The sequence below is a fragment of the Macaca thibetana genome, chromosome 5, assembly GCF_024542745.1.
Source record: "Macaca thibetana thibetana isolate TM-01 chromosome 5, ASM2454274v1, whole genome shotgun sequence".
Lineage (NCBI taxonomy): Eukaryota > Metazoa > Chordata > Mammalia > Primates > Cercopithecidae > Macaca > Macaca thibetana.
Window position 1 is genome coordinate 36,009,645 of NC_065582.1, and position 12,591 is coordinate 36,022,235.

The 12,591-nt window shown below is 42.7% G+C and overlaps 1 protein-coding gene across 1 annotated transcript; it reads left to right on the forward strand.

The window, feature by feature from the left end:
* Nucleotides 1–360: 360 nt before the first annotated feature.
* SFRP2 (secreted frizzled related protein 2) lies at nucleotides 361–8,952 on the forward strand. Its single transcript, XM_050792527.1, has 3 exons — nucleotides 361–1,142; nucleotides 3,503–3,583; nucleotides 7,778–8,952. Exons 1-3 carry the CDS (start codon nucleotides 641–643, stop codon nucleotides 8,080–8,082), a joined length of 888 nt encoding a protein of 295 aa, XP_050648484.1. The 5' UTR covers nucleotides 361–640; the 3' UTR covers nucleotides 8,083–8,952.
* The last annotated feature ends 3,639 nt before the right edge of the window (nucleotides 8,953–12,591 follow it).

The window sequence follows — 12,591 nt, forward strand, 5'->3', positions numbered from 1 at the left end:
CAGAAACTTCGGGCTGGGGCAAAACAAGCTCAGGCCCTGGCCGCACGCGGGGCGAGGTGCGTTCCCGCCAGGACCTAGCCACGAGGCGGCTCGTGGGGTGCCCTGCGTGCCCCCCACTCCCGCAGCCCGCGCCCTGCTCGCTCACTGTTGGGGCACAGCGGTCAGGCTTCTCTGTTTGTTGTTTAAAGAAATCCTAGGGCGGGCGCGCGGCGGCATCTGGGGAGGGGGCGCAGCCAGAATTCCCTTCCAGCAAGCGCGTGAGGGGCAATCTCAACGCAAAACCAGACCCAGAAAGTAGTGACCAGCCCTCCTCGGATTACCCTTTATTGGCTCCTCCCTTGCTCCCCCCGCCCGCAGATCTGCATAAAAAAGGCCAAGAAAACTCTGGCTGTGCCCCAGCAGCGGCTCATTCTGCTCCCCCGGGTCGGAGCCCCCCGGAGCTGCGCGCCGGCTTGCAGCGCCTCGCCCGCGCTGTCTTCCCGGTGTCCCGCTTCTCCGCGCCCCGGCCACCGGCTGCCAGCTTTTCAGGCCCCCGAGTCGCACCGAGCGAAGAGAGCGGGCCCGGGACAAGCTTGGACTCCGGCCGCCTCTCCCTTCCCCGGCTCCGCTCCCTCTGCCCCCTCGGGGTCGCGCGCCCACGATGCTGCAGGGCCCCGGCTCGCTGCTGCTGCTCGTCCTCGCCTCGCACTGCTGCCTGGGCTCGGCGCGCGGGCTCTTCCTCTTCGGCCAGCCCGACTTCTCCTACAAGCGCAGCAATTGCAAGCCCATCCCGGCCAACCTGCAGCTGTGCCACGGCATCGAGTACCAGAACATGCGACTGCCCAACCTGCTGGGCCACGAGACCATGAAGGAGGTGCTGGAGCAGGCCGGCGCTTGGATCCCGTTGGTCATGAAGCAGTGCCACCCGGACACCAAGAAGTTCCTATGCTCGCTCTTCGCCCCCGTCTGCCTCGACGACCTAGACGAGACCATCCAGCCGTGCCACTCGCTCTGCGTGCAGGTGAAGGACCGCTGCGCCCCGGTCATGTCCGCCTTCGGCTTCCCCTGGCCCGACATGCTCGAGTGCGACCGTTTCCCCCAAGACAACGACCTCTGCATCCCCCTCGCTAGTAGCGACCACCTCCTGCCGGCCACCGAGGAAGGTAAGCCTTCCCGCTTGTTTCCCCACTCTCTGCTTGGCTGACACGCTCCCAGGAGATCCCGCCCCTGCCACGCAACCCAGTGCATCCCTGCTTGGGGTGCCAGTAGCAGGAAGGGCAGAAGTTCTTCCTGACCTGGTCTGTCATCATGACAAGCCTGTATCAAATTTGAGGCACCCCTCCCCCACCACCCAAGTCTCGCATTCTGCTCCCGAGTTGTACCAGTTATACTTAAGGGCAGTTAAAAAAAAAAAACCGAAGAACTGAACGGCGGTTAAAAAAAAATAGATACACGATTATTGTTAAAGATGCTAGCTAGCACTGGAGCCACGCAGAGCGTTGGAAGTGGTGTTTGATGGAGGAGTTGGTGGTGAGCACTCTGGCCAGAGGGCCCTCGCTCAGCCTCATTCTGCAGCTTCCTACCACTGGGCAGGATTCTAGTCACAGGGACATTTCCCGTACAGGCAGGAAAACCAGGATGTACAAGTAGACAATCTTTTAAGGTACTTTTTGTCCTTTGTCAATTTAGATTTTGGAAATAAAACCGGGACTGGCACGGAGTGTGTGGAAAATTGAGCATTGGTTGTAACTGCTCAGGTACTTGAGGAAGAGGGCGTAAAGGGAATCTCTGGAAATCAATTTTCTATCGCTATCAGTTTTTAACTTAGGAGTGGTTGTGATTAGCTGGAGAAAAATCATGCAAAAGAGATTCCCAAGTTTTTAGAAAACGGAGGGAGAGTTCCTGTGCAAAAACCATCAAAGCAATGAAAACCGCATGAGCTCTCGATATTTTTTCTGAAAGAAAAACATATACAATGTGCCTGAGCTGATTTGGGTCCCCTGGGTTGGAAAAGGGAGCTTCCTAATCCCTTTCAGGGCTTCAGCAGCCTCTCCCTTTCAATCTCTAGTTGTTTTCCTACAGACATCATTAGTTAAAGCAAATGCAGAGTTCTTTAGCAATCTTTCCTGGCAGGGACCATGAGTTTGCAATCATCTTATTGGTTAGATTTCTAATTTATTGCAAATGTTTGGCATTTTTCAAGCATTTGTCCAACATATACCATAGACCAACCAATACAGGTTAGTAACATTTTATATACATTCTGAGAGCTCCTAATTAGAAACGTTTGATTTTGTTTGGGTGAGGGGACTTAAGGGCAGTTTTATGTATTTTGCTTTTATTTCTTCCCACTATCAGCAGCAACATTACGCATCTTACATTTCTCCAAAAAGCCACGTTTCTCCTTCAAAATAAAAGTTCATGTTCTTCAAAATTCCATCTTTGTGATTTTTCTAATTTGATAAATAACACTTCTATTAAGTCACATAGTTTTCTATGAACATTAAATTTCATATTACGAAAAATCTTCTAATTTCACCTAAATTTTAAAGACATAATTAACACATTTATAAATGAGAGAAGGGAAATATAGTTGTTCTTTTTTTTTTACTTTTCCCAAGAAATCAGACTCTTAGAAAAGCTTTTAGGAGGCCTTCTGATAATTGTGCTAGTATACAATCCCTAGGTTTGATCAGACCACTAAACTGTTTTGCTTCATCTTTGATTAGCTTCAGAAACAGGTTTGTTTGTTTGTTTGTTTGTTTGTTTTGAGAGTTTGAAACAGGCAAAGAAGGGCAAGAAGAACCTGTACCAGGGAGCTTGCAGACAGCAATGAAATGAATGCTGCCTAACTCAAGCACAATCTTGGCAGAAGGAACAAGGTGACACAGAACCACTTAGAGCAGGCTATTGTAATTAGTGAGATGTGTTTTCAAGGTGGAAACAGCCCATATGTGGAACACGAGCCAGTCACCCCTCCCAGTCCAGACTTGGGCCCCCTGAGATACAGAGCTCTGCTGAGTAGAGCCAGCTACACTGGTGTCCTGTGGCTAAGAAAGACAATCTTTTGGCTATATTTTATAGTTACCAGTTTTCCCAAACACTTCAAAGATCTTTGGTTCTTTGGTTGCTTTCTCCTTCGAAAGGCCTTGGGAATAACTTTTTCAGACTGCATTTCCCAGAGCTTGGGAGGATGAGCTGAAAAGCTGCACCCTGACTCAGTTAACCATAACTACACACACTTGTACACTCTGCCCACAACTCCCTTTTTATTTGAGTCATAATTTATTAAACACAACAACATATAGGAATTCTCATTTTGCTCCCACCCCTCAAAAAAATGGGAAGCATGGGGGAACTTTCTTACGAATGAGTGATCCTACTTTTACAGAGGAGGCAGAAGCTGAGGTTAAATAGGACAATCGCTACTTTTGCCTGGATGAGTCTCTTTGAATTGTTTACAAACGCCACCTGCTGTTCCCTTTTAAGTAAACTTACTAAAGACTGTTTTCTACATTTCTAGCTCCAAAGGTATGTGAAGCCTGCAAAAATAAAAATGATGACGACAACGACATAATGGAAACACTTTGTAAAAATGATTTTGGTAAGTAATACAACAACAACAACAACAGATTTCACATTCAGAAGTTTTATTTACCAGTAAATCTTCAAGGTACAAATCATTATGATGTTGCCAGATAAAGGTTGGGTAAATACCATTATAGCTCATGTTTCCCAAAACCATCTAACTTGATCTATCCTAGTTTCCTCCTTATGTAACTGTCTAGCATTGCGATGTATCTTGTCAGCTAAGACTCATTGTTCTGTTAAGCCAATAATCAAATAATGAAAATTATTCTGGTTATCAATTTCCAATGGCACATTTCAAATAATGAAAATTATTCAGATGATCAATTTCCAATGGCACATTTTAAATCTTTTTTTTTTTTTTTTTTTTTTTTTTTTTTTTTTTTTTTTTTTGCCAACAGGCATAATCCCGAGTCCTGTTTTCTTTTGATTACTTAACATGTCCACCAGGGATGGAAGTGTAAATATTAGCCCCAGCCAAACAGATTCAAGGCATTAAATTGGCCACAAATAAAAATATTTTTACTTTCTTTATAACCCATAATGATTTGCTCCTCTGTGCTCTACCATTAGTGAATATATCCAAGGCACTGATTAATAATTTGTCGAGGAGGGGTTCCTTAAATTGAAAAAGAAGAGTGGCTTACTGAGAAGACACCTAACATGGAACACCTAACAACCTTAAACCACCACCTTAAAATCCCTTTTAAAAGGTTTTTGTAAATTTTTGTATGACTAAGTCTAGACACATTTGCCACAGTTTTGAAATAGTTTTAAAAAGAAAAAAAAAAAAGTCTTAGAGATTTACTTTAGCAAGATACATGATAGATGACATGGTGTTTGGGGACAATAAAAAACACATGCAATATGTTCCATAAGTTGCAAGTCACTCCCCTGAAAACAGGATCATAAGGGGAAAGAGAGATGGGACTTTGTCTGCATAGAACTCCACAAGCACCTCATCTGCTGACTTCAGGGCTCTCAGATCAGAAGAGGAGCCCAGCTAGACACAGGATCAATGCTAAATTCAGAGCTGGGAATGACCAGGAACTTCACCCAGAGGCATTCTTGCTTTTATCCTTTTCCAAGGGCAGGTACTTTTTGGTATGTCGGAATTATTGGTACCTTTCTAAAAAGTATTTATTCAGGCACAAGGCTGAACTTACTCATAAATAGACATGTTCCCTGCTCTGTCAATCAATAATGGAGTCTAATAGACCCATATTAACACTTCTACATATTCAACATAGTCCTCGAGACTGAGGGAAATAACTCCAGCTCTCAGTCTCCTTACCTTGCCATCCCAGAAATCTCAGTCCTGGTCAGGTCCCTAAAACTCTAGAACCATCCAATCCCTACACTTTGACAGCTCCAGGTCTCTTCCAGAAAGTGTCCTGGGTTTAACTCTGACTGGTCCCAGAACCACCATAGCCCCAGGGTTGGGAAAGGCTTCACACTGCTGAGGAGGGAGAAAGAAGGGAGGTAGCTCAAAGTCCTTAGCAACCTTTCCCCTCAGGAGGAGCCACAAATGGGGCTGACGGAGTTTCATACACCTGTTTTCAAATGTCCACAACCCTCAAACTGGCTGAGGGCCAGGCATGTTAGCAGCAGATAATTCCCAATCACCAGAGCCTTACCAAAACACAGTTCTCAGCCCCCATGCTATATCATTAAGGGCAAGATAGAAAAATATCATTTATATAAAATTTATATTAAAAAGTCTATAAAATATCATGTTCTTCTGGCAGTTTATATCCTTTGCACTACATATAAAACAGATCCTTCCTGACTTCCATGAAAAGTTGATTGTTATATTGTGGAGCTCCATAACAACTGGCTTTGGGAAACACACACACACACACACACACACACCTATTACTTGCTTGTTTTGTGGCCGACCTTACAGAATACCCCCTTTCTAAGGATGCCCTATCAAGACATGAGCCAAAACATGGATGCCTGTGTGCCTTAGTGTGCTCTCTCCTTACAGAGAGAAAGCCTTTCAAAACAACACAGAAGTTATCACACTTAAGGTATCACATGCATAGATACCTCACAAGCTTTGTTTTCTATTTCTTCACTCTCATTTTGACCCACAGAGGGATAATGAAGCAGAATTTCAAGAACTGCGTCATAAGATTGTTGGTTTATAAGCACTATTCCATCTTGCCTCTGTTCTTTGTGAATAATGGAAGAGTAGGAGGAACAAGCATAGAAATCTGATTTATTTGACTTGACTACTCTGGAAGGCATCACCTCTTCCCTACTGTGCTCCTGAAGTACAAGGGAAATTCAATGGTGCAAGTACTGGCAAATAAAAAAACGGTTCAGAACTACCTTCCTATATATACAACCTATTGTAGGACCAGAAAGTATCATCACCTCTGCTTCCTATCCCATCCTGCATCCTCAGTCACATCCTCCAGGACAGGAAAGGTTATGTGGGGGATTCGATTCTCTCTGTTTGGGCCTAGCTGAAAATCCAAGGAGAAAATCCCTAATGTTTTCTCATGATAAACATTTGCAAAATTAGTTATTTTAGAGCTAGACAAAGACGACTAATAAATCTTCCTCCTGGTTAAAAGTGATGGTTTTTTCTGATGTTTGGAGCTTGAGAATGTTTCATTTGGCCAGGTGAAATCTTATATATGCCCTATCTGTACTACAGACAACGCTCCCAGGTAAAGTGTAATCAGTCCATTTCTCCCACCATGGTAAGGTCTATCCAACACCCTACTCCCAACGCAGAGGACACAAGAGCATGCAACATTTCCACAAGTATGGCTTATTCCATGACTTGAGTCTCAAAAACTGAGAACTCAGTACCACAGTTCAGATGCATATCATACCAGACAAAACCATGGTTGGCCAAGTCATAGCATCTTTGATTTACCTGATGTAGCGTCTATAATTTCCTGGTTGGCTAGAAAGCCATACTCAGTCAAATTCCCTTTCTGATATTTAAAAAGAGAAAAAGAAAATCTCAAAAACAGTTATACGCAACACAGAAAAATCTTCCTCTATTACTAATTTAAACATAGATTAAACTCCATCAAAGTCAGGAAGTCATACTTACACATCATCTATACGGAATAGCTGTCAGGGTCACCCAGGGTCTTAGGACACATTGCAGCTGGGCAAGTTTATGCTGCAACCAGTACAAAAACATTGACATTGCCTCAAGACACTACAGTGGTATTACAGGAGGAGGTTTGGCAACCAGAGTTCTAGGAAACAACCTAAACTGGGTGACCTCATGCAAGTCACTAAACTTCTCTGGATTTAAGATTCTTTGTGTACTAACAAGCGATTTTAATAGGATGATCCCTTCTAACCTTAAAATTCTATTCTTTTCCTGCTTTCATGGAGTCTTGAAATTTAATTCCAGCATGTACGTTTGTAGGGCTTTCATTCCCAGAGCATACTGTTCATGACTATAAAACGTGTCCTTTATAGTAAACCACTTACTTTTGGTCTTCTCATTCTAACGAGTCTACACATACATTTTGGAAACAGTACATATATGATCTGTAAACGCCTTGGCCTTGGACAGGCAAATGATAGCATATAAGGATGAGGTCTTCAGAAAAACACTTTTATGACTAAACATGTTGTGCTGTTAAAAAGAGACTTGCATATTTTTTCTCCTAGTTACTTTACCAAATCAAATGCAGCTGTAAGATCAATTCTCCTTCCCTGTAATCTGTTCTTTAGAAAACAATGATTGTGTGATACAGTTTCCTTACAGGTTTGTCCAAAAACCTCTCCTACATAATAAATTGAGTTTAAAGTTTACGGCCACAGAAGGATCATGTTTCACCTAAGAGTCAGGCATTTCTTTTCATGCTTAAGTTTCCAATAGAGGAAGTCATTTGTTGGGGAGAGCATGCACCACATGCAACCTTCTTACAAACACAAGGGTGGGTGAGGAAAGGAGAAGAAAAGTTCACTGAGTCCTGCAAAGAGAAAGAGTTTTGAAAAAATGGCTGATTGGAAACAAAGTGCCTGGCAAATGCTTTGAGGCTTAGCAGTGGAGCCACCTGCTGCCCCTAGCTCCCAACCCCCGATCTGCAGCCTCTGAGGGTCCCATTAGCTCTAGGAAGCCTCTCTTTCCTCGTCCAGGACAAGTCACATGAGTAGGCAGAATGGGGGAAGGTATACTGTATTCCCTCATTATAACTGATATGACTCTTTCTGCCGTCTCTCATAGCACTGAAAATAAAAGTGAAGGAGATAACCTACATCAACCGAGATACCAAAATCATCCTGGAGACCAAGAGCAAGACCATTTACAAGCTGAATGGTGTGTCCGAAAGGGACCTGAAGAAATCGGTGCTGTGGCTCAAAGACAGCTTGCAGTGCACCTGTGAGGAGATGAACGACATCAACGCGCCCTATCTGGTCATGGGACAGAAACAGGGTGGGGAGCTGGTGATCACCTCGGTGAAGCGGTGGCAGAAGGGGCAGAGAGAGTTCAAGCGCATCTCCCGCAGCATCCGCAAGCTGCAGTGCTAGTCCTGGCATCCTGATGGCTCCGACAGGCCTGCTCCAGAGCACGGCTGACCATTTCTGCTCTGGGATCTCAGCTCCCATTTCCCAAGCACACTCCCAGCTGCTCCAGCCTCAGCCTGGACAGCTTCCCCCTGCCTTTTGCACGTTTGCATCCCCAGCATTTCCTGAGTTATAAGGCCCCAGGGGGCCACAGGAGTGGATAGCTGTTTTCGCTTAAAGGAAAAGCCCACCCGAATCTTGTAGAAATATTCAAACTAATAAAATCATGAATATTTTTTATGATGTTTAAAAATAGCTCATGTTAAAGCTAGTTTTGAATAGGTGCAACTGTGACTTGGGTCTGGTTGTTTGTTGTTTGTTGTTTTGAGTCAGCTGATTTTCACTTCCCACTGAGGTGGTCACAACGTGCAAATTGCTTCAATTTTCTCTGTGGCCCAAACTTGTTGGTCACAACCCTGTTGAGATAAAGCTGGCTGTTATCTCAACATCTTCCTCAGCTCCAGACTGAGACTCAGTGTCTAAGTCTTACAACAATTCATCATTTTGTACCTTCAATGGGAACTTCAACTGTTACATGTATCACATTCCAGCTACAGTACTTCCATTTATTAAAAGCACATTAACCATTTCTATAGCATGATTTCTTCAAGTAAAAGGCAAAAGATACGAACTTTATAATTGACTTGAGTACTTTAAACCTTGTTTAAAACATTTCTTACTTAACTTTTGCAAATTAAACCCACTGTAGCTTACCTGTAATATACATAGTAGTTTACCTTTAAAAGTTGTAAAAATATTGCTTTAACCAACACTGTAAATATTTCAGATAAACATTATATTCTTGTATATAAACTTTACATCCTGTTTTACCTATTCTTTGTCTTCTGTCTTGTCTTCTTAGTAAAAGGAACTGGGAATGGAGCTATGCATGAGACGTCACTTCCTTCCATGAGCCCAGCCCTCCAGCAGTTTAAAGTGATCTACTTCTCAAGTGACTCAGAAAGTGTCTCCCCCTCCACCACCCTGCCCCGTATCTCACAGATTTCACCGCTGCTGACCCTGTAGAAGCAGCGACTTGCAGCCTCTGGAAAGGGGTTGCCTTCTTTTGACCCTTCTGAGCAGTCCAGCTGCAGCTATGTGGAAACACTGCCCTAAACTTAAGGCTTATGAGCTTTACAGTTGTGCTTTTCATTTTCTGAGATTTTTCATAATGAAAAAGGATCACCACTGCAAAAATGTTAATTCCTTCCCCAACTCAAATCTAACCCTCAGATAAAGAGAGCCATGATTTGGAGAGTATCCACTGTAATGCAAGGAGGAGGAAGGGGATGGTGAAAACTTGAATTAGGATAAAAAGGAAGAGACAGACATCTGTCCATTAAATGTCCCTTAGTCCTTTCCGACTGCTATAACAAAATACCTTATACTGGGTAGTTTATAAACAACAGAAATTTGTTGCTCACAGTTCCGGAGGCTGCAAAGTCCAAAATCAAGGTGGTGGCAGATTTTGGTGTCTAATAAGGGCTCTCTGCTTCACAGATGGTGCCTTCTTGCCGTGTCCTCACATGGCAGAAGGGGTGAACAAGCTCCCTCCAGCCTCTTTTATAAGGGCACTAATCCTATTCATGGGGCTCAACCCTCACGACCTAGTCACTTTCCAAAGGCCCCATCTCCTAACACCAACACATTGCAGATTCAATCTCAGCAAAAGAATTTTGGAGTGGACACAACCATTCAGACCACAGCAATGTCCATCCAAACACTTCATTTTAGTATAGGATCTCCACAGCAATTCTATTAGGCTCAGAGAGATTAAGCAGCACAGCTCATCAGAGGCAGAGCCAGGGCTGAAACTAAAGGCTTCTCTGAACACAAATTCTGCCTTTTATTCAACCTGTAAGTGGATTATAGAAACATGATGGCACTCATTTATTCAATAAATATTTATTGAGCCTCTGCAACGTGTCAGGCCGTGTTCTAAGTGCTGGGGATACAGACATTACTCTTGGTTCTTACAAAGCTTATATGAGAGAGTGAAAGAAAATAAATTTCATAATTACATATTTATAACTGATAAGTTACAAATAGAGTACAGGTAATACATGAGGGCAATGGTTTCCCCATCAAATCTGGAATTTCTAGTGGCATTCATGTAAAGCCTTTATCTGATGACGTTTTATCAATTTAGTTTAAGTTTCCTGAATGTACATCCATGTTCATCTCTCTACAGCATCTCAAGTTCTTCTGGAATAAAGTTCCTACAGTCCACAGCCTGGGCTACATGGTTTGGATGGCCCCTTTCAGGCTCCTCTGGGCTGCCACTTGACTCTGCTTCTCATCTATTTCTACAACTCAGGACTCACCCTATTCACAGGGTGCCTATGGGCTGGATTAAAAGGGGGTGCTCATGGATCAAGGCCAATACTCATTTTAAATATTTAGAGTGGGAAACTAGGGACCTTAGAAAAGGCAGGGGAAAAAAGGGGAAGATAAGATAAAACAAAAAGAGAGGAAGCAGTAAACCAAGGAATCAGGAATCAGAAGTGGGAAATATGTACAATGAGCCAAAACTAATGGAAAGAAAAATTTGGAAGAAACTGACCCACCTGAACGTTCCCTTTCCATTTAAGCCAAAAGTCATGTGCTCATGGAATGGAATGCAAAAACTTCAGTTCTGGGGAGCAGGTTAATGACATACATGCCTCCTTTGGTCATGTTTTAAGGAGTTAGCAGCTCTGGTATCACCCAAATGTCTGCCTCCTGTCATACATAGTCATGTTTCACTTAAAAACAGGGGAGTGTTCTGAGAAACACACTGTAAAACCATTTTGTCATTGAGTGAACATCGTAGAGTGTACTCACCCAATCCTAGATGGTGTAGCCTACTACACATCTAGGCTATATGGTAGAGCCTATTGCTCCTAGGCTACAAAGCTATAGAGCATGTTACTGTACTTAATACTGTAGTCAGTTGTAACACAATGGTAAGTACTTGCGTTTCTAAACATATCTAAATATAGAAAAGGTACAGAAAAATATGGTATAAAAGATAAAATACGGTACACCTGTATAGGGCAGCTCCATTATAATTTTATGGGACCACTACTGTATACACAGTCTATCACTGACCAAAATGTTGTTAGTGGTGCATGACTATATGTCTCTCCATAGACTTTCCAACTCTTCTACCTCATGCCTCTTGTTCGTATCTTTGACGAGGGCACAAGCCAATGAGACGTGCTCATTGGGGCAGAGCAGGTAGGTTTTTGTTTGATCATGATTATACCGTATCAATAATCATGATTATATTCTTACTTTTTCAACTATCAGATTTCTTTTGTGGGCAGATGAAAACGTGAATTTCCATCTACCATAGGAAGAGGAAAGTAAGTAATCAAGAATATTGGATTTCTGAGTTTCCTAAGATGACTCATGATCTTAAAATGCCCAAAGTGGGGATTAGCCTAAATAGCCAGGTATAGTGGCTCATATCTGTAATCCCAACTACATGAGAGGCTGATGTGAGAAGATCGTTTGAGGCCAGGAGTTTGAGACCAGCCTGGCAACATAGCAAGACCCTGTCTCTCAAAAAACGTTTTTTAAAAACTACATATCTGCTATGCATTTAATTCCTCTTCCCTTTAATAATATAGCTTGAGAAATGAGTTGTTCTATAAGAGGTATTTATAAAAGATTTTAGGATAGCATTTTCTAAGTGAACAAAGGATGAAGGCAGTGTCTACATGCACAAACCAGTATATTGAAATTCACAGGATTAAAAACGATCAGTTTTGTCTAAAAACACCCTCCATTTCTGTCTTAGTCTGTTTTCTGCTCTGTAACAAAATACCATGGACTGGGTAATTTACAAACAATAGAAATTTATGTGCCTCATGGTTCTGGAGGTTGGGAAGTTCAAGAGCATGGTACTGGCATCCAACAAGGGCCTTCATGCTGTTTCATCCCATTGTGAAAGGAGAAAGAGTAAGAGAGTGTGCAACACACAGAATGGAAAGGGACTAAACTTATTATTTTTATCAGGAACCCACTCCCACAGTAAATAATCCACACCTGCAATAATGGCATTCATTTATTCACAGGGCAGAATCGTCATGACTTAATCACCTCTTAAAGGTCTCACCTCGCAACACTGTTGCACTGGAGATTAACTTCCCAACACATGAATTTTAGTGGATACATTCAAACTATAGCAATTCCTGATTCCCTGTTCTCTCATTAAATAATTTGGCTGGACTTTTTATCTTTCAACTCTTATTTACTATCAAGTTTGCAATGCTCTTAATGGATGGGGTTACCTTGAAAAGCAAATCCTAGTATATGTATCCCTCATGCAGTCACTGAATCTGGATTATTGAACAATTTGATTTTTGCCTATGAAACACACTGCACAAACACAAATTAATTTATTAGCTCAGCAACTATTTACTGAGCACAAACTATTGACATTGGCTTATTCATTCAATAAATACAAATTGAGTGCTTACCACATGC

Bases quoted from the DNA above. Each gene is read 5' to 3' on its own strand.
- SFRP2 (XM_050792527.1), top strand. From the start codon at position 641: ATGCTGCAGGGCCCCGGCTCGCTGCTGCTGCTCGTCCTCGCCTCGCAC. The intron at 1,143-3,502 runs GTAAGCCTTCCC...CTACATTTCTAG, and splicing joins CCTGCCGGCCACCGAGGAAG to CTCCAAAGGTATGTGAAGCC. The intron at 3,584-7,777 runs GTAAGTAATACA...CGTCTCTCATAG, and splicing joins ACTTTGTAAAAATGATTTTG to CACTGAAAATAAAAGTGAAG.